At 37.2% G+C, this 19,860-nt stretch overlaps 1 protein-coding gene across 7 annotated transcripts in view; it reads left to right on the forward strand.

The window, feature by feature from the left end:
- The window catches only part of RBMS1 (RNA binding motif single stranded interacting protein 1), a 146,488-nt gene extending 127,335 nt beyond the window's left edge, over window positions 1-19,153 (forward strand). For 4 of the 7 annotated variants that reach the window (XM_075756848.1, XM_075756843.1, XM_075756846.1 and 1 more), the window contains exons 7-14: window positions 5,887-6,002; window positions 6,869-6,918; window positions 7,012-7,102; window positions 10,322-10,372; window positions 12,489-12,599; window positions 13,214-13,294; window positions 13,697-13,781; window positions 16,630-19,153. In XM_075756848.1, the coding sequence (XP_075612963.1) occupies window positions 5,887-6,002; window positions 6,869-6,918; window positions 7,012-7,102; window positions 10,322-10,372; window positions 12,489-12,599; window positions 13,214-13,294; window positions 13,697-13,774 (578 nt within the window). In that variant the 3' untranslated portion in view covers window positions 13,775-13,781; window positions 16,630-19,153. The remainder of the gene's footprint in view (window positions 1-5,886; window positions 6,003-6,868; window positions 6,919-7,011; window positions 7,103-10,321; window positions 10,373-12,488; window positions 12,600-13,213; window positions 13,295-13,696; window positions 13,782-16,629) is intronic. The other 3 variants (XM_075756842.1, XM_075756844.1, XM_075756847.1) reach the window with 1 other exon arrangement.
- Window positions 19,154-19,860: the final 707 nt, after the last annotated feature.

Genomic DNA, 19,860 nt, shown 5'->3' on the forward strand with positions numbered 1-19,860 from the left:
CCTGCTCCATGTTAGCTTAATGAAATACATTCAATATTTAGTGTGTCCTTGTTTGTTTTCAGTCAGGAAGAAGGAAGGTTAGCTCAGAGAGCAATTTCAAATGCTCTGCAAGTTGGTATAATCCTAAAACTCCTAGGAGTGGTGTATTAGTTTCACCATTTGTTCTAGTTGGGGTTTGTACTTTTGTTATGTAAGTTATTGTAATAGTTTTTCTGCTTTATAGGCTATGACTGTCTGTCCATTTCTCTCAGACCTTTGATTTTGTATCTTGTTCTCTTCTCAACTGTATGTTTATTACACAATTGTTATAATCTTGAAGTAACTTTTGCATTTAGTTCTACTTTTCCCTTTAAAGAATTATTGTTTTCAGTGATTAATGTGATATTTAAAGCTTTTCTGTTCTCCTGTGAAACATGAACCTCTTGATGTGAATTGGAGGAAACAGAGACTAGACTAGTATGAGGAGCCAGGACACAGAAGATGAGTAGTGAGCGCAGAGCAGCACACTTAGCCTATCCCTCCCCTAAAGATGATACTTAATGTTCACTGTCTTTTTGTCTTGTGTTGGCCCCATAAAAATTATAGAAATGATCTGCTGGGCAAAATCATGAAAGGCATCTCCTCCCTATCACAGCAGCATGTAGTTGCATGATGATACATGAGAATAATTATATATATATAATTACATAAAACAGTTGTGCTGTAGCATATGTAAGGTATGTGTAAGTCTGAGTGTATTTGTCTCTCTTACATTTAAAATGAAAAATACAGAAGTTAAGAAATTAAAGTTTTGTGCCTGTTGTATAGGTTTTATGGATTATTTTAACACTTCTTTTACTGCAAAATATCTTGGGTGATTTTGTTTTAAAGCGTGTAAGGTAGAGAGCATTTTTGCTGAATAACCCCCACCATTTTTGCTTCAGGAATGGTGGGTTATGGTGATGACCCAAAAATTGTGGGTTATCCATGACCCACTCTCCTCTTCCCACTTAGGGTAAATATATTGGTTACTCAGATTCATTGTAGGGAGGAAATTGAAGACAAGTGCCCTGCTTCTGCCTGTGCTCTTGACTGTAGACTTGGAAGAGGTCCAGCAGGTATGGTAGACACTACTATTTGAAACGATTCTGATCTTGGACATCTTTCTAGTGGAGGAGAGGAGTGAAAATGGAGCCTTGAAGTAGTTATCTTGTGGCAGTCATTTTTCAAGCTTTTTCTATTTGCTTACCTTTACAAAGTATCCAGCACTGCAGATCTCTATGTAGTAAATTAAAGCCGCTTGACCATAAACTCACATTTCTTAGTTATCTTTCACATATCCTTTAGAAGTAATCCATGAACTACAGTCTGAAACCACTGCTAAAGAGTATCAAGAGGTCACAGTGCTGGTGTTACTCTTGATTGTCACACTGAAGGCAGAGGAGAACCAAGATTTTGGTTAGATCAAAGATTAGAAGCTTTTACTGCTCTAATTCTCATAGTTTGTAATCACTGCTTAGTTTTGAGAAGCAACATTGGAATAGAAAAGAAAAATGCTATTTAAAACCACTCAAAACATGCTCCTGTGGCAAATTACTAAACCCTGTGTAAATTATTAAAGAAATGTAACCCTGAGTACTGCATTTAAGTGAAGATTAGGATGGTGAGGAGTATATATTTCATTTTAATTTAAACATGTAAAGCTACTGATATTTGAGATCTTGGGTTGCACAACTTCTTTTTTTAATTCCCACAGCTTTTTTTCAAAAGTCTTTAGCTGTACAGGCTTGCTCTATCATTAAAGTGATGTTTTGATGTTAGAATTCATTAGTCCCATCTGCTTTGTTACTAGAAAATAAGCGGTGAAAGTCACCAAAAGATGCAGTTTAACTGAAAACTGATTAAAAGAATAGTATTCTAAAACTATTTTGTTGTATTTTTTTAATATCTGAAAGCAGGATTTTTTGAAAAGTTGATAAAATTAGCCACATAAAGTCAAGGATGTAAACACAAAGTCCAACATAAGAACATCAACTTTGTTCTTGCATTTATAGTATCACATGGTACATATTTTGGTAGACACTGAACAAAAACCGAAGACTGAATTCTAATGTACACATGTGTACAACACGTGTATGATGGAAGTATTTACTCTCTGGACTAATACTGCATTCACATCTTTCTTCTGTAAAAACATTAGCCCTAGAGGAGGGTGATTCAGAGCAGGAGGAGATGGTCAGCACTTTCCATAGTCAGTTTTTAAAGCACGGACCTGCTGTGAAAGCACGGGAACGCTCATGGTTACAGGTGCCCCCAGAGCAGCAGCTCAACAGACATCTACGAACCATTGGTTTTCATTAACCATCAGAAGAGTCGGCATTTTAAACATTTTGTCTTAACTGCAGAAGCGTAAGTCGACTGCAAGTCGTAGCCTTTTACATCAGCTATCTCTTAGCTGCGAATGCAACTCTGAGTATTTATACTATGCCTCTCCATCTTGCATATACAGACAAGTCACTGAATGATTAATCATCTCCTTCATCACTGGGCCTGCACACTTCCTAACAATTAAACAATAAAAATGACTCTCCCTTCCTTCCTGGACCACAAGAAAAGATTGCTTGACTGATCTATAGGGCTTGTTGGAGTATTTTGTTTATATATATCTATTATATACGTGTTTGTATGTGCAGGAGAGAGTATCTCATGTACTTGTGAAAAATATGAGGAAAGGTAAACTGAGGAAATCAATTTCAGATTTAAGGAGAGTAAAGGCTATGTTCATTCTTTAGTGGGTGGGGGATCAATAGATCATACTTGGCTCCCATGAAGGTTTATCTCCTTCTCATGACCCTCCCTCTGATGACCATCAGTCATTGTGTTCTTGAACCAAAGAACTCAGGTCACATGTATGGAAGAGCAGCCAAAAATTGCAGTTAGGCTTTCAATTGCAGCAGTCCCCACTATAAGTGTTCAGATGTTGAACTGGAATCAGGGAAGGCAAATGCTGTAGACCCTTCTCACAGCAGCTGGTGGTATTAAATAGATGGTCCGCTTCATATTTTTTTTTTTTAACGTGAGTTGAAGCTTTCACAGCATTTGGCTTCATTTATGGACACAGTGAGGAGCAAGAGAAGCTGGAAGGTCAGAAAAACAAGGGTTCCCATGACCAGATCTGTGTTCAGTAAGATGGAGCACCAACTTCTGGCAAATCACAAATTAATGCCTTTCAGGGTTTTTTTTTTTCCTTATTGTTACAGGTTTTGGATATTACATATGCAAAATCCAATACATGTGGATAATTCTTGTTCCAGTTTTTCTTCCTCTTTAAATTTGTCAGGAGAGTGTTTCCAATGCACCACAGAAGATGTTTCATCATTTAAAATTTAGCTGTTCTCAGTTACCTACTGACACAAAAATTCATATTTATTCTTAAAATAGATTTTTACAAACATTTTATTCAAACAATTGCACAGGTTTACTCTGTTGTTTTTTTTTAAATCTTTATCTTGAGACAATGATGGGAAATGTGAGCAAAAATTACACTTTCAGAAAAGTTTTGTACAATTCCCTATGGGGATTTTTAATGAAAGCATAATGCAGCTTTAGATAAAGTATTCACTACCTGTGAGTGCTATAATACAGAATCATGGGGATAGAAACATTTAGGTATTCTCTGATGTCTTTGTAAGCCATTCTTGTGCCAGTTTCTTTTGACTTCATCCAAAAACTTATAGTGTGTATTTTGGAAGTCACACATGCTTCCCACAATACTAGATGGTTTGAAATAATTTGTGAGTAGCCAGAGATACTCTACTTGGGGAAGAGCTTTTTTTCATTTAAGGCAGTTAACTTCAGCATTTGGATCTCAGCTCTCCCTTTCTGATGGATTTTTTTTTTCTCCTCACTGTGTAAAGTCAGAGTAAAAATAATTTCAGACTAGAACCTGACAATTTTACCCATATTGGCTAACATCTGAAATTAACTCCTTTTATTTCAACAGAACTGTATGTGGATTAAAATTATGTGTGATATGACCAAGGTTATTGGGATTTAGCTTTTATAAAGTAACAACAAATTATCCATCAACATATTGATATAATACCTTTTTGTCTCAAATATGCTGAGACAGAAGTTTCTTCTCACGATAGAAGACCCGAAAACAAAACTCAGTTTTTGGAATGCAAAAAATCCCCTCAGAAATACAAGATTTTCAGGACAATAATCACAAGTTTCTGTCTCCTACTTTAGGTTTCTATTTCCTTGTACATTTACTTCACTGTCCATAGATCTCCAATATTTTTTCCAGCGTTGTTAGCCTAACTTTTCCCTGGTTTATTTTATGATTATAGGATTTAAATTACCATTTTCTATAAGGTAATACATTTTAAATTAATTTAGTTGTCATGTTTAGTACTAAAGTCAGACTCTCTGATATTAAAGTTATTTGACTGCCAAATAACAGCACACGGGTAGATGAGGTACAAGTCTGACGGATGTGTGGTCAATGTTGGAGATGAGACAGGGCACCACATTCCAGTTCTGTCTCCCAGTCCATCCATCTTGTACAGAGCAGGCTGTCAAAAGACGTATCGTGCAGGAAGTGGATATTTGCCCAGTAGGACCAGAGCTAGTGTTTAGGTATGCCATCCAAAGCCAGGGATGACTTGGCCATTAGTGCTAGTTTTGTGCCAAAGTTTTCTAAGTCAAGCTCTTTGCCAGGTTATAAGTCTCCAAGGTTTTCTATACCAATCGTCTCTTGTAAATGCAGACAGTGTGAAGACCACATCGGCACTGGCCATAGTTATACTAATAGATTTTGTTTCATGCTACAGAACGCTGAAACTTTTCTTGGGTTTTTTTTTTTGTGGGTGGCCCTCCCACCCCATGTGTTTACTCTGCGTTTGGAAACTTGTATGTTTTCAGATCCAGCCGTGTCTCATGAAGGTGTTTCCAAACAGAGAATGACTGGAGGAGTGTCAGGGTAAAGCTGAGACAGCTCATGTGTCAGGAATTATTGGCAGAGAAGTGTTCACATCCAAGTCATAACAGTGCTTCCACCCTGTGATTAGGGAGGGTGTGGTGTGATGTAGCAGAGCTGTGCTTCAGCCATAGGTACTCAGAAACTATTGCAATTTAAGCTAGTAACAGGGGAAGAATATTATGCAAACTTTTCTTTTTCATTGCTTGAATATTGACATTAGAAGTTGAAGTCACAGTCAGGATTATGTTATGCAAAAAAAAAAAAAAAGTATAGTGATATCATTTCATGGCAGTATGCAGAAAACAAGATAAAAGAAAAATCTTGAAGAATTTCTGGTTGCATTGTGTGCTCTTTATAGAGCAGAGAGAAAAAGGGAATGGACAGTTGTGGCATTTTTTCAGTGCGAGGTGGTAGGAGATAAAGGTACCTGCTCCACCCTGCCGGTTAGAGTAAGTGGAGGAGCTGTGCCAGCTCTTCTGGCTATTCTGGATGAGCAGAGCAGTTTAAGTTTTGGGACATGACTGAAAACTCCAAGGGGTGGGAGAAATATATTAAAGGTCTTTGGCCAGATTTGTTCTCCACCCTCCTTAGCTGTACCTCTTAAGAGGCAAAACTCAGAATTCAGATGGCAGTTCTCATTCATCGCCAGACCAACAGACCCATACTCAAGATATACAGACCATGTTTCTTTCCAGCAGGTTTAGAGCAGTAGTTTAAAATCAAAGACATAAGGCATTCCAGATGCTGTGTTTGTGTGTGGCAGCTATCTTTATGCTATGCAGAACAGTCATTGATGCTGTAGTATGCATCCATGTTATTTAACTGTCATATTGGGAATATAACTTCAAAACCATGCGTCATTTGGAGCACTGAACACCTGTGTATGAACACTACTGCAACTAATATTCCTTCTTTCTTCTCAGTTCCTGCAGAACCTCTGTTGTGCAAGTTTGCCGATGGAGGACAGAAAAAGAGACAGAATCAGAATAAATATATACAGAATGGAAGAGCGTGGCACAGAGAAGGCGAGGTGAGACTTGTAAGTCCTCCCTTCCAGCTTTAGTGTGGGTGTACAATAATGAATACTTATGAAAATGATAGGATTGAGACTTGTTGGCTTGGCTTTTTGGCATAATAAAAATTTGCAAGCAGCTCTTACTTGACAGTTTGCATCTCTGCAAACTAACTGTATTTTTGTTAAGAGGGAAAAAGGCAAAATGCAAAACACTAAATCCTACCTCATTAAAGTCAACAATAAAATCTCCTTCAACTTGGTCAGGAATGTGCCTGAGATATTTCTCATATTATAAAACTACCTGAAATATAACTTTATTTACATGTAGTAAATAATCCTTTGATTTATGCAGCACTGAAATGCAGATCGCTTTCATAAGATTAAAATAGTATACCAGTGCAGTGCAGCATTAATTTTTTTCAGTCACAGCTTTTTTAATCTTTAATGTTCAAGATAATAGTTTCATAGGCTTACTGTGGTTAGCAAGCCTAGACACCTCATTTATATGAGACAAGAAAATTCAAATGTGTCTTCTGAAAAACAGCACTCCCCATTCATTTTTATAGTTAATATATTGTAGGCAACACCCTAACATAATCATCTTCATGCCCTGCCTCTGAAACACACGTGTTCTCTTAGCCATGTATTTTCATAGATTGCATTTTGTTCCTCATGCTGGGAACTTGGAAACTTGTATTCTCAGCCAATATCACTGACTCTCTTCACTATATAATTACTTCTGTCAGTTAACCTTTCTCTAACTTATAGTAATAAACTATTTCAATACAAATTTACTGTTAAAAAGAATACAGCTAAAGAAAGACTAAGAGAAATAATTTACAATCAAAATGAATTTTGTCAACTCTTTCTTTCCACTTTATTTTTCAAAGGCTGGAATGACACTCACGTATGATCCAACCACAGCTGCTTTACAAAATGGGTATGTTAAATAATGGCACACTAAGAAAAAAAATGTTTGCGTTATGAAAGATGCACAGAACTGGCATTTAATAAATATTTCTGCCTTTTCTAGATTTTATCCGTCACCCTACAGTATTACAGCAAACAGAATGATCACCCAGACTTCTATGCCATATATTCCTTCTCCGGTTTCTACATACCAGGTTTGTATTTAGAACTTAAGAGCTAAAATGGTTCATTGGAGCTTATGTTAATTTAACAATTGTTACATCTGGTTTTATGAAGTCTCCAATAATGCTTCATTTTAATGAAGTGGCCTCTTCATGCTGTACAGCATGAAAATGAAAGCCTTAAAAACTAAAAGTGTGTTTGTTTCAGGAAGCACAGCAATTTAATGAGATATGTGGTGTCTTGCAAAACAAAGTCTCTAACTTGTGCTGATGGCTAAGGTAATTGTAGCCACTTCTGCATTTCATGTATGATTTTTCATTTTCTCATGGTCAAGTTCTTTCAATGTCAATAATAGATCTTTAAAGTAATTATTCTTTATTTAAACCTTCATGATTTAGTTAAATTCTATTTCAAAGATATTTCTCCATGCTTTTTAAACTTTTCTCCAGGCATTTTCAGTGAAAAAAGAAAAAAAAAAAAGCCCAATAATAATGTGTTACATGGTTGTGTTAAGAAGGGCACAGACACTTGCTTCACGTTAGAGAACGAAATTTGAAAAAGAGTTTAGAGTTCAAATTACATTAGCATTCAAATTCAGTGTTTTCACAGTGGGAGCAAAACATTAATAGTTTAGAACTGTGTTTCTAACCCAAAAGTTATTCTGAACACTAAATTAAAACATGAATCATGCACATTTTTTGTTCTTATACCCCAATCCAAAGCTTCTTGAAAAGGAATTTTGACAGGTGTCATCCTGAGTCTCCACTAAGGGACATTGACAAACAGTTCAACATGCTGAGAAATTATATGGAACAATTTTTGTGCTTTGATGGTAAATCTCCTAGGAATGCTCAATTTTAGGGCATCGTATGTTTCGGTTTACAAGCAACTTGCATTTCATGCAACTAGTATGGCAGTCTCAGATAGATGCTCTGTAATTACTACTTGAGACATGCCAATTATCCCAGTGTAAGCTAAGCGATCAGCTGTTTTGGCATTTTACTGTTTAACACAACATCAGTGATTCAGGTCATACATAACCAAAACTAATTAAATTTGGAAGATTCTTACCTCTATATATCAGGGGAAGGAGAAGACACTGTTTGCTTTTTAGTAAGTGAGATGTGCTGAGTTTTCTAGCTTACTCTGGGTGAAAATGAATATAGAAGGCGACGTAGAAGGCTAACAGAGGCACTGTGTGCCTTTTGGTCAGTATTCCCTTGCAGAAATTGCCATGTACTCTCCCATTCCAAGTGAGAAGAATGAGGAAGAATTGTCTAATACTAGTTTGGAGATCTAATGCCTTCTTGTGCGAGCAAAGTGTTATGTAGGAGATAAAACAGTGTATTCTGGGATAAAGGGCAGCTGGATTAATTTTATATTAATTTTTCAGTATATTGAATCATTCTGTTTTGTACAGCAATATCTCAAAAATTACAACAAGTTCTTACCCAGAAAAATATTCCAGTAGAATTAGCTGCTATTCTTTATTAAAATATAAATGATTTATCAATGTAAGATTGTCAGATATTCAGAATCCAAGTAAAAGTTGGAAGTTGGCATGGAAACATACTTCTTAGGAATACAGTATTGCTTTTCTGGTCTTATTGAGATAGGCAGGCCCCAATACTGTATGTTTCTAAAAATGTTGTTACCAGTATTTCAATATACACGGCATGGCACTTAAGTTATTGTGCATGGAGCTATTAATATCATTATGCTTGAAGTGCCATGGTAATAGGAATTGAAAATTAAATTCAAGTATTCTGTACTGGGGAGGAAGGAGGTTCTTGGCCAGAAGAGTTTCACAATTTGAGCATTAGTCACATCTTTGTTACTGATCCCTTCTCACTGAAACCTGCAGCATTCTGTCATCCACACAACAGGACATATCATGAGAGCATGATTTATTATATTTTTTTCTTTGAGGTATGGTATAACCTGTTCCTAGGTTTATTCTTAGTAAAGATAAACAAGTTTAGTAAAGTTTTGGCTAGTGTTTGTTTCTGCAACTCGTGTATACCCAAATGACAGTACTAAGCAAGTTACTATCAAACTATGAGTAGATTAGCCAAAGCTTTAGTCAGGCTGTACCAGTATTTTTGCTATTAAGCTTTTGCCTGAGGATAGGGAGGGTTCAAGTGTTTTCCATTTTTGACCTCCTGTTTGCTCTTTCTCTGATTGAAAAAAGAAAAAAAAAAATACTCTAATCTGAAAATCAGTACCTAAAGGAGGGAAGAAATATTTCCATCTTGCAGAAAATACCTCACCTGGATTTTTTTCAGGACTGTCTGTCTACCTGTCCTGTTCACAGGACTCTGGGAATGATGGTAGAGCTGTTTTAAGGGGCTTTAAATGTCCGGCATCAGTGGTGAGTCAGTTCTGCGTGTGCGGTGCAGGTCAGAATCCTGCCTTATCCTACACACCTACAGGAGGTGGGGAGGAAATGTTTCCATTCTTACCTTTAGTATTTCTTGCAGCACTCTTTTTCAAAGAGCTGTTGCAGCCAGCTCTTTTTAACTCAGATGTAACCATGTAACCTATTAGTTTACCTTTTAAACTCTTTAAATTACCTTGTCATGCAAAGTTAGGCGTCCTGCCTCAATTTAAGTATTTGTGTAGTCGGTGTTTTTGGAGAGCAAACATGCTAGTTGCAATAGCAGAAATGCTCATCAGAACCATCTCCTCTTCCTGTGCTTTGGGAATAATAAACCGCAATGTCTTGGAGAAGAAGAGTTCTCATAAATCTTCTTGTTCCTGGAACAAGATTCCAGCAGAATTTCTGTTTTCTTTTTCCTTTGTGAAAATTCAATAATTTATTTTATTCCAATCACATTAGAAGGCAAATGATGCTCTACCTACTGAGATCCCGATTACTTTTCCCCAAAGGGATTTCAAACACAGAAAGTGCCTCCTTTTTCAACACAGCAGAAGTGTCTTCTGCATCTATTTGAACTCTTTCAGTGTACTTGATAACATTTCTGAGACCTGCACTAAAAACAGGGTATACTGTTCTGAAAGGTGTATGTGGTATATTGTCTCCAAATCTTGTTTCTGATTTACAGGTACAGTGCATACACTTTTCAGAGAAATCAGTGTTGCTCCACAGAGTGACTAATTGCATTAGAAAGTGAATATGTAAGGGAGGGGGTTTGTTAATATGATTTATTAAATTACTACTGTATCTCAGTTGGTGTATTCAGGAAAAGAATGACTAAAATGAAAAAAATAAAATACTAATTTTGTTCTAGGTTCAGAGTCCTTCTTGGATGCAGCCTCAACCATATATAATGCAGCACGCAGTAAGTTTTTATGCTTTTCTGTTGTGTTACTGTATAAACACTTTACATACTTTAAGCAACAGGAAATGGGTCAATTCCTGCCCAATTACTTCCAGAGTTCTGACAATTACATCATGATTAAGTCATGGGTCAAAATGAAAAGAGAAACAAAGATAGTAACCTGAATTGGGGCCTCATTTTATTAGGAAAAAAAGAAAGTTGCCTTCAAGGTATCGAGGTGATGAGGACAATTAGAGTTACCAAGTCAGCATCCAGAGGAAACTTAATTTTTTTTTTTTTATTTAAATGAGAAGCACTTTGCAAATACCAATGTTTTACATACTGTTTACCTACCAGGAGCTGGAATTGAAGATCCAAGGTTTTAGAATGGGTCTAGAATAGTTCAGACTGGATAATCTGTGAGAGGCAGATGGATGTAGTGATATAAATGACATTATGGGTGCTCACTTGAGAAAACCTGCGTAGCTTGTTCTGGCTTCACCGCTCATGAGTAATGCTCGTCTCCCTACACTTCTGGCTGTGGCATCTGTACCAGACTGTCAGGCATTTTAATCTATACTCTCCCATGATATTTTGCTTCTTATCTATGTCATTTGTCAATTAAGTACCATTATATCTGAGACTTATTAGGTTTCTTGAGATGAGCATTACAAATAATAACAGGCACGTTAATATATGCACTCCTGGAGTTAACAAACAAGTCTGTTTCCAGATACAGAAAGGATATTGTGTTGACTTTAATTTACCTCTCCATGCAGATTATAGAATGTAAATCTTCTTGGCAGAACATTTTCTTCTTGTGCATGCAGAGAAGGTGATACTGAACCAGAACACCCTCTCACACACTTAATTGTTGTTGTATTTGTGATTTTTGATGTTAAACACACACACACAACTGGTTTTTAACTTTTCTATCAACACAGATCTTCATAAAAAAGTGCTGGGTTTTGCGCTGTGAAAGACACAAGTTAATATGTTACAACGCTATAATGTGTATTAGTCTCACAGGTATACGAGATGGAGATTTCAGAGTTGAACATAAAGATCTAGATTCCTGAAGTTTTGGCCTGTGCAAAGACTGGTGCTGTCTTGCTCATTTGCTTTGCAGAGAAGCCTGCAGTCTACAGACAGGAAATTCTTTTAGTGTTTGATGTGCCTGTGACTCATTTCATCTACACTGATCACATGGTTGTTTTTCCAACTATACTCTGTAGGATTTTTTTTCTTCTTTTTAAGGATTAGTTATTGATTCAAAATACTGGCTGTCAGTACACTGCAATTATTTCTGTTAGTTTTGAGCCTCCATCAATTTTAATCAACACTTCTGCAAGCATAAGTCATACAAAGTATTTGGAAATGTGTTTTTGTAGAACATGATTGGAAATTTGTTGATAACCCTCCATTTCAGATAACTCTGAAAACCTTATGAGTGTGCCCTCTGTATTAGCAATCTCAAGTGTTTAAAAATTATACATATACTTTTTATGAAGTTAACACAATGGTACAGGAGTGATAGAAAGGTCATCAGAGTAGCTAGTGTTTAGACAAAGAATCAATCTTTTACACAGCATTGCTAAGCCACTCTTCTAAAATGTGTGTGCTAATGAAACCAGCCATTAATTAGGGCAGCTTGGTCGTCTGTTGTGTGAATGTCGCATGTGATAGGTAGAATTCCCCTAACACAAACGTTCCTCCAAAGCCTCCATTCCTAAAGTTGAGACAACCGTTTCTTCCTAAAGCCTGAAATTCCAAAGCTTCAGCTAAGTGAATCTATACCTGGTAACATGTGCAAATTTTTCTTTTAAAGTTAGCGTCTGTTTAAACTCACATTTTACAAAGTGTTTTCAGCAGGTGTCCCAAGTGCATTGTACATCAGCTGTGTGTCCAATAGGAAGTCAATGCAGTGTTTACCCCATTACCAAACTGTGCAAAACACATCTGCTCGAGTAGAATATTCAGAATGGCCCAGACCTACGTCCTGAGTCAGTGCCTGGGATTAAGGAGAGTTCTTGTGGTATATCCCCTTGAAGGACAGCCTGTACTTAGACTCTGAAATCAAAAATGTAATTAAAATCTGAATGATGCCGCAACCATTTCTTTCCTTCTGTTTTAATAGGGTGCTGTACTGACTCCCTCCATGGACCACACCATGTCACTACAGCCTGCATCGATGATAAGCCCTCTGACACAGCAGATGAGTCATCTTTCATTAGGCAGTACTGGAACAGTATGTAGCAATTCAATACAAAATAGAACTTACACAAGTAGAAAACACTGTGTGTAGATCACAGTATGCATGTGCAGCCTGTATGTAGGAAAAATGTAATCCTTTAACTAGTCTTTCATCCAATAAAATATTAAGAACTGTCTCCATTTTTTAATCATATTCTGCAGTTTTTATTCAGCCTCTTAGCTGATCAGAAATTGGAAATGAGTAAATAAAATAGATCAAAGCAAATGAAGGGAGATAACTCCAGAGTTGTACTGAAAAAGAAAAAATAGTTGGTTTTGCTCTTCAGGAGATCAGAGTTGCAGAAAGTAATACAAAGTGTGGAACAGATACTAAACCAGAAGAAGAGATGCAGGCTAGCTTCTAAACTGAAAGACACTTCTTTTCTGAGCAGATAGAAAAAAAAGATGATGATCAGGATTAACAGAGAAGGACAGATATCTCACTTTTCAGAAAAGCCTGTTGATTTCAGACAGAAAAGACTTTCTCTCATGTACATTGCTTTAGGGAAACAGCCAATATCTATAAAATAGTATCATGATAGTTATTTGGAATACTCTTAAAATTACATTGGGCTTTAACTCAACTTAATGGACTCTCTGTCTTTCTAGTACATGCCAGCCACAACAGCTATGCAAGGAGCCTACATACCCCAATATACACATGTCCAGACAGCAGCGGTTCCTGTTGAGGTCGGTATATTTTGTAAAAGACCAGAGATAAGAGACATGAATGTGATATTAGATTCCACACACCCCCCCCCCCCCAGGAAAACTACCATCTAAGGCCTAACATTATAACTGTGAATGTACTGTGAATACAAAGTATATTAAAACTAGAAAGTGTTGTCATTCTCAACTAATAACTAGTATTGTAACAAAGACCGACATGTACTTGTAGCAGTGCAGTACTTGGAGCAGTCTTCTCTATGAGCATAGCTCAGATGAACTCTGTGTTTTGTGAAACCTGACTTCCAATAGGAACAAGACTTTAGATTTGAAGACTATTAATTGTGTGTGTTGCATGGAGATACAGATTGCAGTTGATGCTGCCTGATTTTGTGTCTCTCGTCTTGTCTTCCATTTTATTTGCAGGAAGCCAGTGGTCAACAACAGGTTACAGTAGAGACGTCCAGTGACCATTCTCCATATACGTATCAGCAAAATAAGTAACTGTGAGGTAGGGGCTCATCCTGTCATGGGAAAGATGTGAATTCAAAGATACTTTGTTTCATAACTTACAGTACTCTGTATTGAATTTTTAAAATACATATATCTCATAAATAACACTGATAGTATCTGGGGACAGGCAGTGAAGTTAACTTGAGCTTGGCCAGAGTTAGAAGCCAGAAAAGGAAGCAAAGGTTCCAGAAGTGAGTTAATGAATTATGAGTAATAGTGTATTAATAATTTATCTATACCATAACTGGATTATGTTGTATTTTAATTTCTTCATCTTGGCAGCATGCTGTGTACAAGAATAACAATGAATTAGTGCAAAAATACTAGAATCACGATGCTAAAGGGAACTGTATTTATACGTATAATATCCTCTGGTTCTGTGGTACATGTGAGATTTGGAAGCAGCTTAACGCCTACAGGCAGGGGTGGTCTGGTAGAAATCTTTGCTGACCCTTTGTCCTGAAGACTTTCCTGCTCATCCTTTAGTCTAGGAAAAAGCAGTTTGGTCCAGAATTTTTAATCCACATCTTAGCTTAGCTGTAATTCCAGAGTTGGTTTACTTTCCTACTCCAGGTTTCCTCTGGTTTTGCTTGCATGGCCTTTCTTTACTTACCAATCATTAGCTTTACCCAGACTCCTTCCATGAAAAATTTCTGCTTTCTGTAGATTGCCATCCTGAAAATATTGTTTGCACTAAGCATCCCCTTCTCCATCCTCCCATGTTTTAAAATTCTGGAATTTAGCTGTTCATTAACTTATCTTTATCCCAGCTTTTTTGTAAACCAGGGGACTTGACTACATAATTTTTTTAAATCAGATTTTGTAAGACCTCATACCGCAAAATTCTGTTCAGCTGCAATAATGTGCTTGAGGCCGGCTTAGAAGGGTTTTTCTACAGCTCTTAACAGCATTTATTAGATAGCAATAACCGGTTATGTGTAAGGAACTTCTAGTTGTGTGATATTCTCTCTAAAATATATAGATCTAACAGTACACACATTTTGCTGTTACCTGTGATTTTGCAGGTCAGCTGTCACTGCTGTCATCCCCATTATTGGCATAACAACTTCTTATATGTTCAAGAATGTAAAGATAGAAACAAACCAATGGGGAAAGTTTGCACGTCCAACAGACGGCACAGTCTGCATAGCACAACATATGACCTGTGTTTATTATTGTAGTCTGGCCAAACGCCGGCATCTAGAGGAAGCCCACATCCTTGATTTGCATCCAGGGCAGGGAAAAAGCAAAGCCACAGACTCTTCTCGTTACCCATCTCCTAGTGTTAAAATCATGGCTCCTGCATGTTTCCTATGCCAAGGCTATTGGCTGGTGTTAACCGCTTTTCAAATAATTATTTCTTTTGCCTTAAGGCTTCCCCGTGGGCATGTAAAACCTCCTTACCACTAGAGATCTGTGGTAGGCAGCGAAGCGTAATCCTGCATGTCATCTCCCCGTCCTGCCTTTCTCTCCCAGCCTGTCAGCATCTTTCCCATAGGCTGGGCCGGGCAGGAGGAGCAGCCTTTAGTCTGCTGAAAGGATGAGATGTGTTGCCATTTCAGACACATTTTATAATGAAGACTCTGTGTAGAATACCGAGCCCTGTGAGCAGCTCTGTGCGTTTGCTGTAAGCCAATCCTCCTCCTATTTTGTTTGTCAGAGAAGTACCGCTACCTGTATTTGTATGCAGCGGGAGCCGGTGAAATCTGTGTCAGCTCTGGCGGTGGGCACATGGGGAAGGTTAATATTACTCAGCTGATTTCAGCCTCAGAGTATGGCATTTGGTATTTCTGTCCCTGGAACGTGTTGGTACTTGTCATTTTTCAGACAGGTGAAGGGGAGGGGATCGACAGTTATTTCTTGCCCTAAATACCAGGAACGCTGTGGCCTCTTAATTGTTGTGGCTTTGTTACTGTTGTCAAATTGAAACTTCTTTCTAAATGCACATGCAGCACTTTTGGGAATGTCCTATTAAAAGTCAGTATCTGTATTGCCATAAATAAGAGGTAAATGACAACTAGCATGTTTGCACAAGTGGATGCAGTCAATCAGAAATACACACATCTTTCCTTTCATGGCTACATTTAATAACTTTATAGCTTCTTTTAAAAAAGTTGCTACTATGTGAAAATAGTCCAAGACCCTCAAAAAAAAAAAAAAACCCGTCATGATTTTATATACACCTATAAGTGTACAAACCTTAAAATACCAGACTTTGTCTTGCCTAGAGAAATTAAAAAATTGTCTAAACTTTTTTCAGTAGCTGGGTACTTTTTTAAACCCATGTGGCAAAATAAGCCAATATAGTAAATTGAGAAGTTTTCCTTCAAATTTAATGAGCCCTGAATTGCTGTTAAGTATTAACCATGGTGGGGGCACAGTAGCTATCTCTGCGTTGGCTGTTACAACTCGTACAGAGTTTCCCTGAGGCTGCACCAAAAGAAAGTCGTGTTCCTTTTCCAGAGATCAAAAACCTCGGAGATGCCACAGGAATAAGCTCACACACCCAACCGCTTTTGGTCAATTAAAAGAAAACAACAATAACAAAACAACAAAGAAGGAAATAGCTTTGAATGCAGTCTCACAGCTCCCCAGTGGGAACTTTGCGTGCCGAACGGGTCTTAGAGGGGGAAATACAGTCCAGGCTGGATCCTGGCAGAGAGCCTTGTCCTGGGGAGGGCTGAGCACCTCTAGTGCTGCCTCTTACTCCTCACGTGTACCTGGAGGCACTCAGTCTTCTCACAGCCGTCTAAAACAGGAAATGATTTAGGTTTAAGGACAGCTACTTTAGAAAAACCCCACGCAATTGTAACTCTGCTCTAGCTCTGACCTTTTCTGTGTTGCAGATGTCCAGTGTTGACCTGGCCTGGAGAAGGGTGCAAAGGCTGAAACAATCATGGATTTTACTGATCAATTGTGCTTTAGGAATTATTGACAGTTTTGCACAGGTTCTTGAAAATGTTATTTATAATGAAATCAACTAAAACTATTTTTGCTATAAGTTCTATAAGGTGCATAAGAAAAACCTTAAATTCATCTAGTAGCTGTTCCCATGAACAGGTTTATTTTAGTAAAAAAAAAATTTTTATCAAGTGTTATGACGCAAAAAAAAAAAAAATCAAATTTCTGGGTATGCACAGATGACCACGAAGACTTATTCATGTGCATGACAGAATTTGTGTTTTGGTTTATTTTTATTTTGTTTGTTTCTTTTTTTTTTTTTAATTGTATGAAATGGATTTTCTGAAGTTTAAAATAGTAAAACATCTAAGATGATGTTCTGTGCTTGCAGTGTGTGAGTGTTGCTTTAGTGCAGTGTTGCAGTTATAATGTCTGGTCTTTTAGCTTTCTGTTTTTCTTTTAATGTAGTGTGAAGTGTCTTATCCTTTTCTATAAATTCCAATTTGCCTTAAATCTTTCGATGCTGTAGCTGTTTCAGTAAGTAGTCCAAACTAATGGTGTAGAATGCTTTGACCAAATGAGCTGGTCTATTATGCCTTGTAAAACAGCAGCATAGGGCTTTTAAAGGTAGTCAATAAAAATTGCTGAAAATTTGGCTTTTTTAATGTGTAGTAAGTGTTTTTAATGATTTTTTCACATAATATGTAAGGTAGTGAAATGCAAGAGGGGCAAAAAAATGTTTTGTGTGAAACACATTTTCTGACTGGGGAAATTTTAATAGGATAAATTGTTTGTAAGGCCATATGCCAATAGTTCCCTCTGGTAGTTTGAATGATTTAGGAACTCTGCTGTATCATGCAATGTAAAATCTTTTTTTTTTTTTTTTTTTTCTCCTTTTTTCCAGAAACTAACTTGATGTTCTAGTTTTAGGGTAGGTAGGGTAGGGAGTTTGGGGTGGGGATATCACCGAATGTTTTTGTCCTTCCTTTATACTAATGATAGTGCTTTAGGATGAGGATTGTGCTGAGACTTAGCAAACCGAAAAATCGCTATTACAGCAAAATGGCAAAAGCTAAAGGACTCGTTTTCAAACATATGCTGAGATGTAAGTGGAAGCATAATTGATTGGGTACTAGCTCTCTATAGTAGGTAAATAAAAAGACTTGGCACTTTTAAAAGGTAACTTTACCAAAGAACAAAGAGCCAGTAACCAATAATTCTGATTTGTCTCAGCATTACGTCTTCTGTACTCTTTATTTTTGCCGGACCAGTTTGCGGTTAGGAGAATGTGCCTTTTTTGTACATTTGCATTTAGGTTTTATAATTTTAATTGATGTATGGACACAAAAGCATGAAGGAAGACTTGGATCCAAGCAGTGCCACACTTTACATCATCACTACAAGTGTTAAGTGTAAAGAAAACCAATTTTGAAACTATGAAATTCCTGATTCATAAATACACAGTTATTTGTACTTCACATATTAGATAATTCACTGCTACTAAAGCTCTTTATTACAATTGCATATGTTTTAAATCAAATGATAAATTAAGTTGTCTTCCAAAACTGTGTACTTCTCTGGTCAGCTGTATATGATCAGTTATCTACCTCAAAGTTTATTTCCTTTTGTATTGGGACAGGTTGCTGGCCCTCCCTGTTTCCACAGACCAAATCATCCTAGCTCGGGAGCTAGGGCTAAGCAGTTGTTTCTTTCAAGTATTTTTTAGTTTTTAAATTTTGTGTGAGTATTGGAGTATAGATGTCGGTGACATTTCATAGTTTCAAAAGTAAATTGCTGCTCTGAGAAGTGTAGATTCTAGTGAAATACATAGTCATAAGAGATGTGTTTTTGTTTTTTCTTTTTTTTTAAAAAGTTGTGGTATTATTGGTTCTATGCTCCCTGGAATATTACTGCTTTGTAAAAGTCCAGACTTCCTGCAGCACCTTGCCTGTATCTGGTAACTTTCCAAACCTGGATCTCTCACTACTTGATATTTTTGCGTTAATTAAAACTGCAGTATGATAGCTGTGTTAGAGGGAGGGAAGAGCTGCTGCCAGAAATGTCTGAACTAAGTGCCATACTCATTGTCTGGGTAAGATTTGGGAAATTTAACCTCTGTACATAAAGAAATAATCAGTTACTTAAACATCACATAGTAGACAGCCATTAAATTATAAAAAATTAATTTATGAAGAAAGACCTTTTGTACAGATTGAAAAAAAAAGATTTTCATAGAGATATCTATATGATCAAGAGAGTTAATTTTTTATTTTTGTTTTACTAGTGCCACAAACTTGCCAGTGGTAACTTATTTGTCCGGTTCAAGATAACTCTGTAGTTTTATTTCCTAGGACTTGTTGTTAAACGCCAAAAGACATTTTTGAACTGTAAATTTGATTAGATTGTTAGCTTTTTTCTGTTTTATTTCTTTGAAAACTTTTGAATAAAAAAGATCCAAAAAACTGAAAATGCATCGCCTTTTTCCTTCAGCCGCTCCTTTGTTGAGGGGAAAACCCAAACAGGTTATGGTAAAACCTTTGCGTTTATTTTTAAGTGCTCGGAGTTGCTTTCTGCTTTACAGTCTGGGTTTTTCCCTCCTCTATCTTTCATTAAAATCAAATTTTAACTCTTTCAAACCACATTACGAAGTCACCTATTCTTTCAGACAAAACAGGAAAAGACGTAGGAGAAATACCTGATGAAATACCTGATTTGAATGCAAGAACTCTGTTGCTCTGCGCACCAGCCCACGCTGAGAGCTGTGCATAACCAGGCCTGCATGCTGCACTCGTAAATGCAAGAGGTAAGGGCGGTAGTTCATAACCTTGAATTGCTGCCTCCAAGTCCTTTTGCCTTCCCAGTGCAGTGGTGTTGGCTGGCATACCCAGCTCTGGAGAACAGAGGTGAGAATTCACAGGAATTAAAAATTATCCCAAGTGTTCGCCTTCCAGCTGCAATCTTTCAACATTTCATTTATCTAAAGATAATCTCGGATTTTATTACCCTTGTGGCAAGATCACCACCGCCGATGGTGCGTATCAGATAGAGGAGTGCTCTGCCCGATGTAAGGCTTGGCAAAGACGTAGAGTAAAATATCAACTATTGTGTCTCCTCAGCCAAATGCTTTTCCAATCACGCAGTCCTCAACGTAGCTTTGCATTGCCGCGTACGGCAGG

This window comes from Balearica regulorum, chromosome 6, assembly GCF_011004875.1.
Source record: "Balearica regulorum gibbericeps isolate bBalReg1 chromosome 6, bBalReg1.pri, whole genome shotgun sequence".
Classification (NCBI taxonomy): Eukaryota; Metazoa; Chordata; class Aves; order Gruiformes; family Gruidae; genus Balearica; species Balearica regulorum.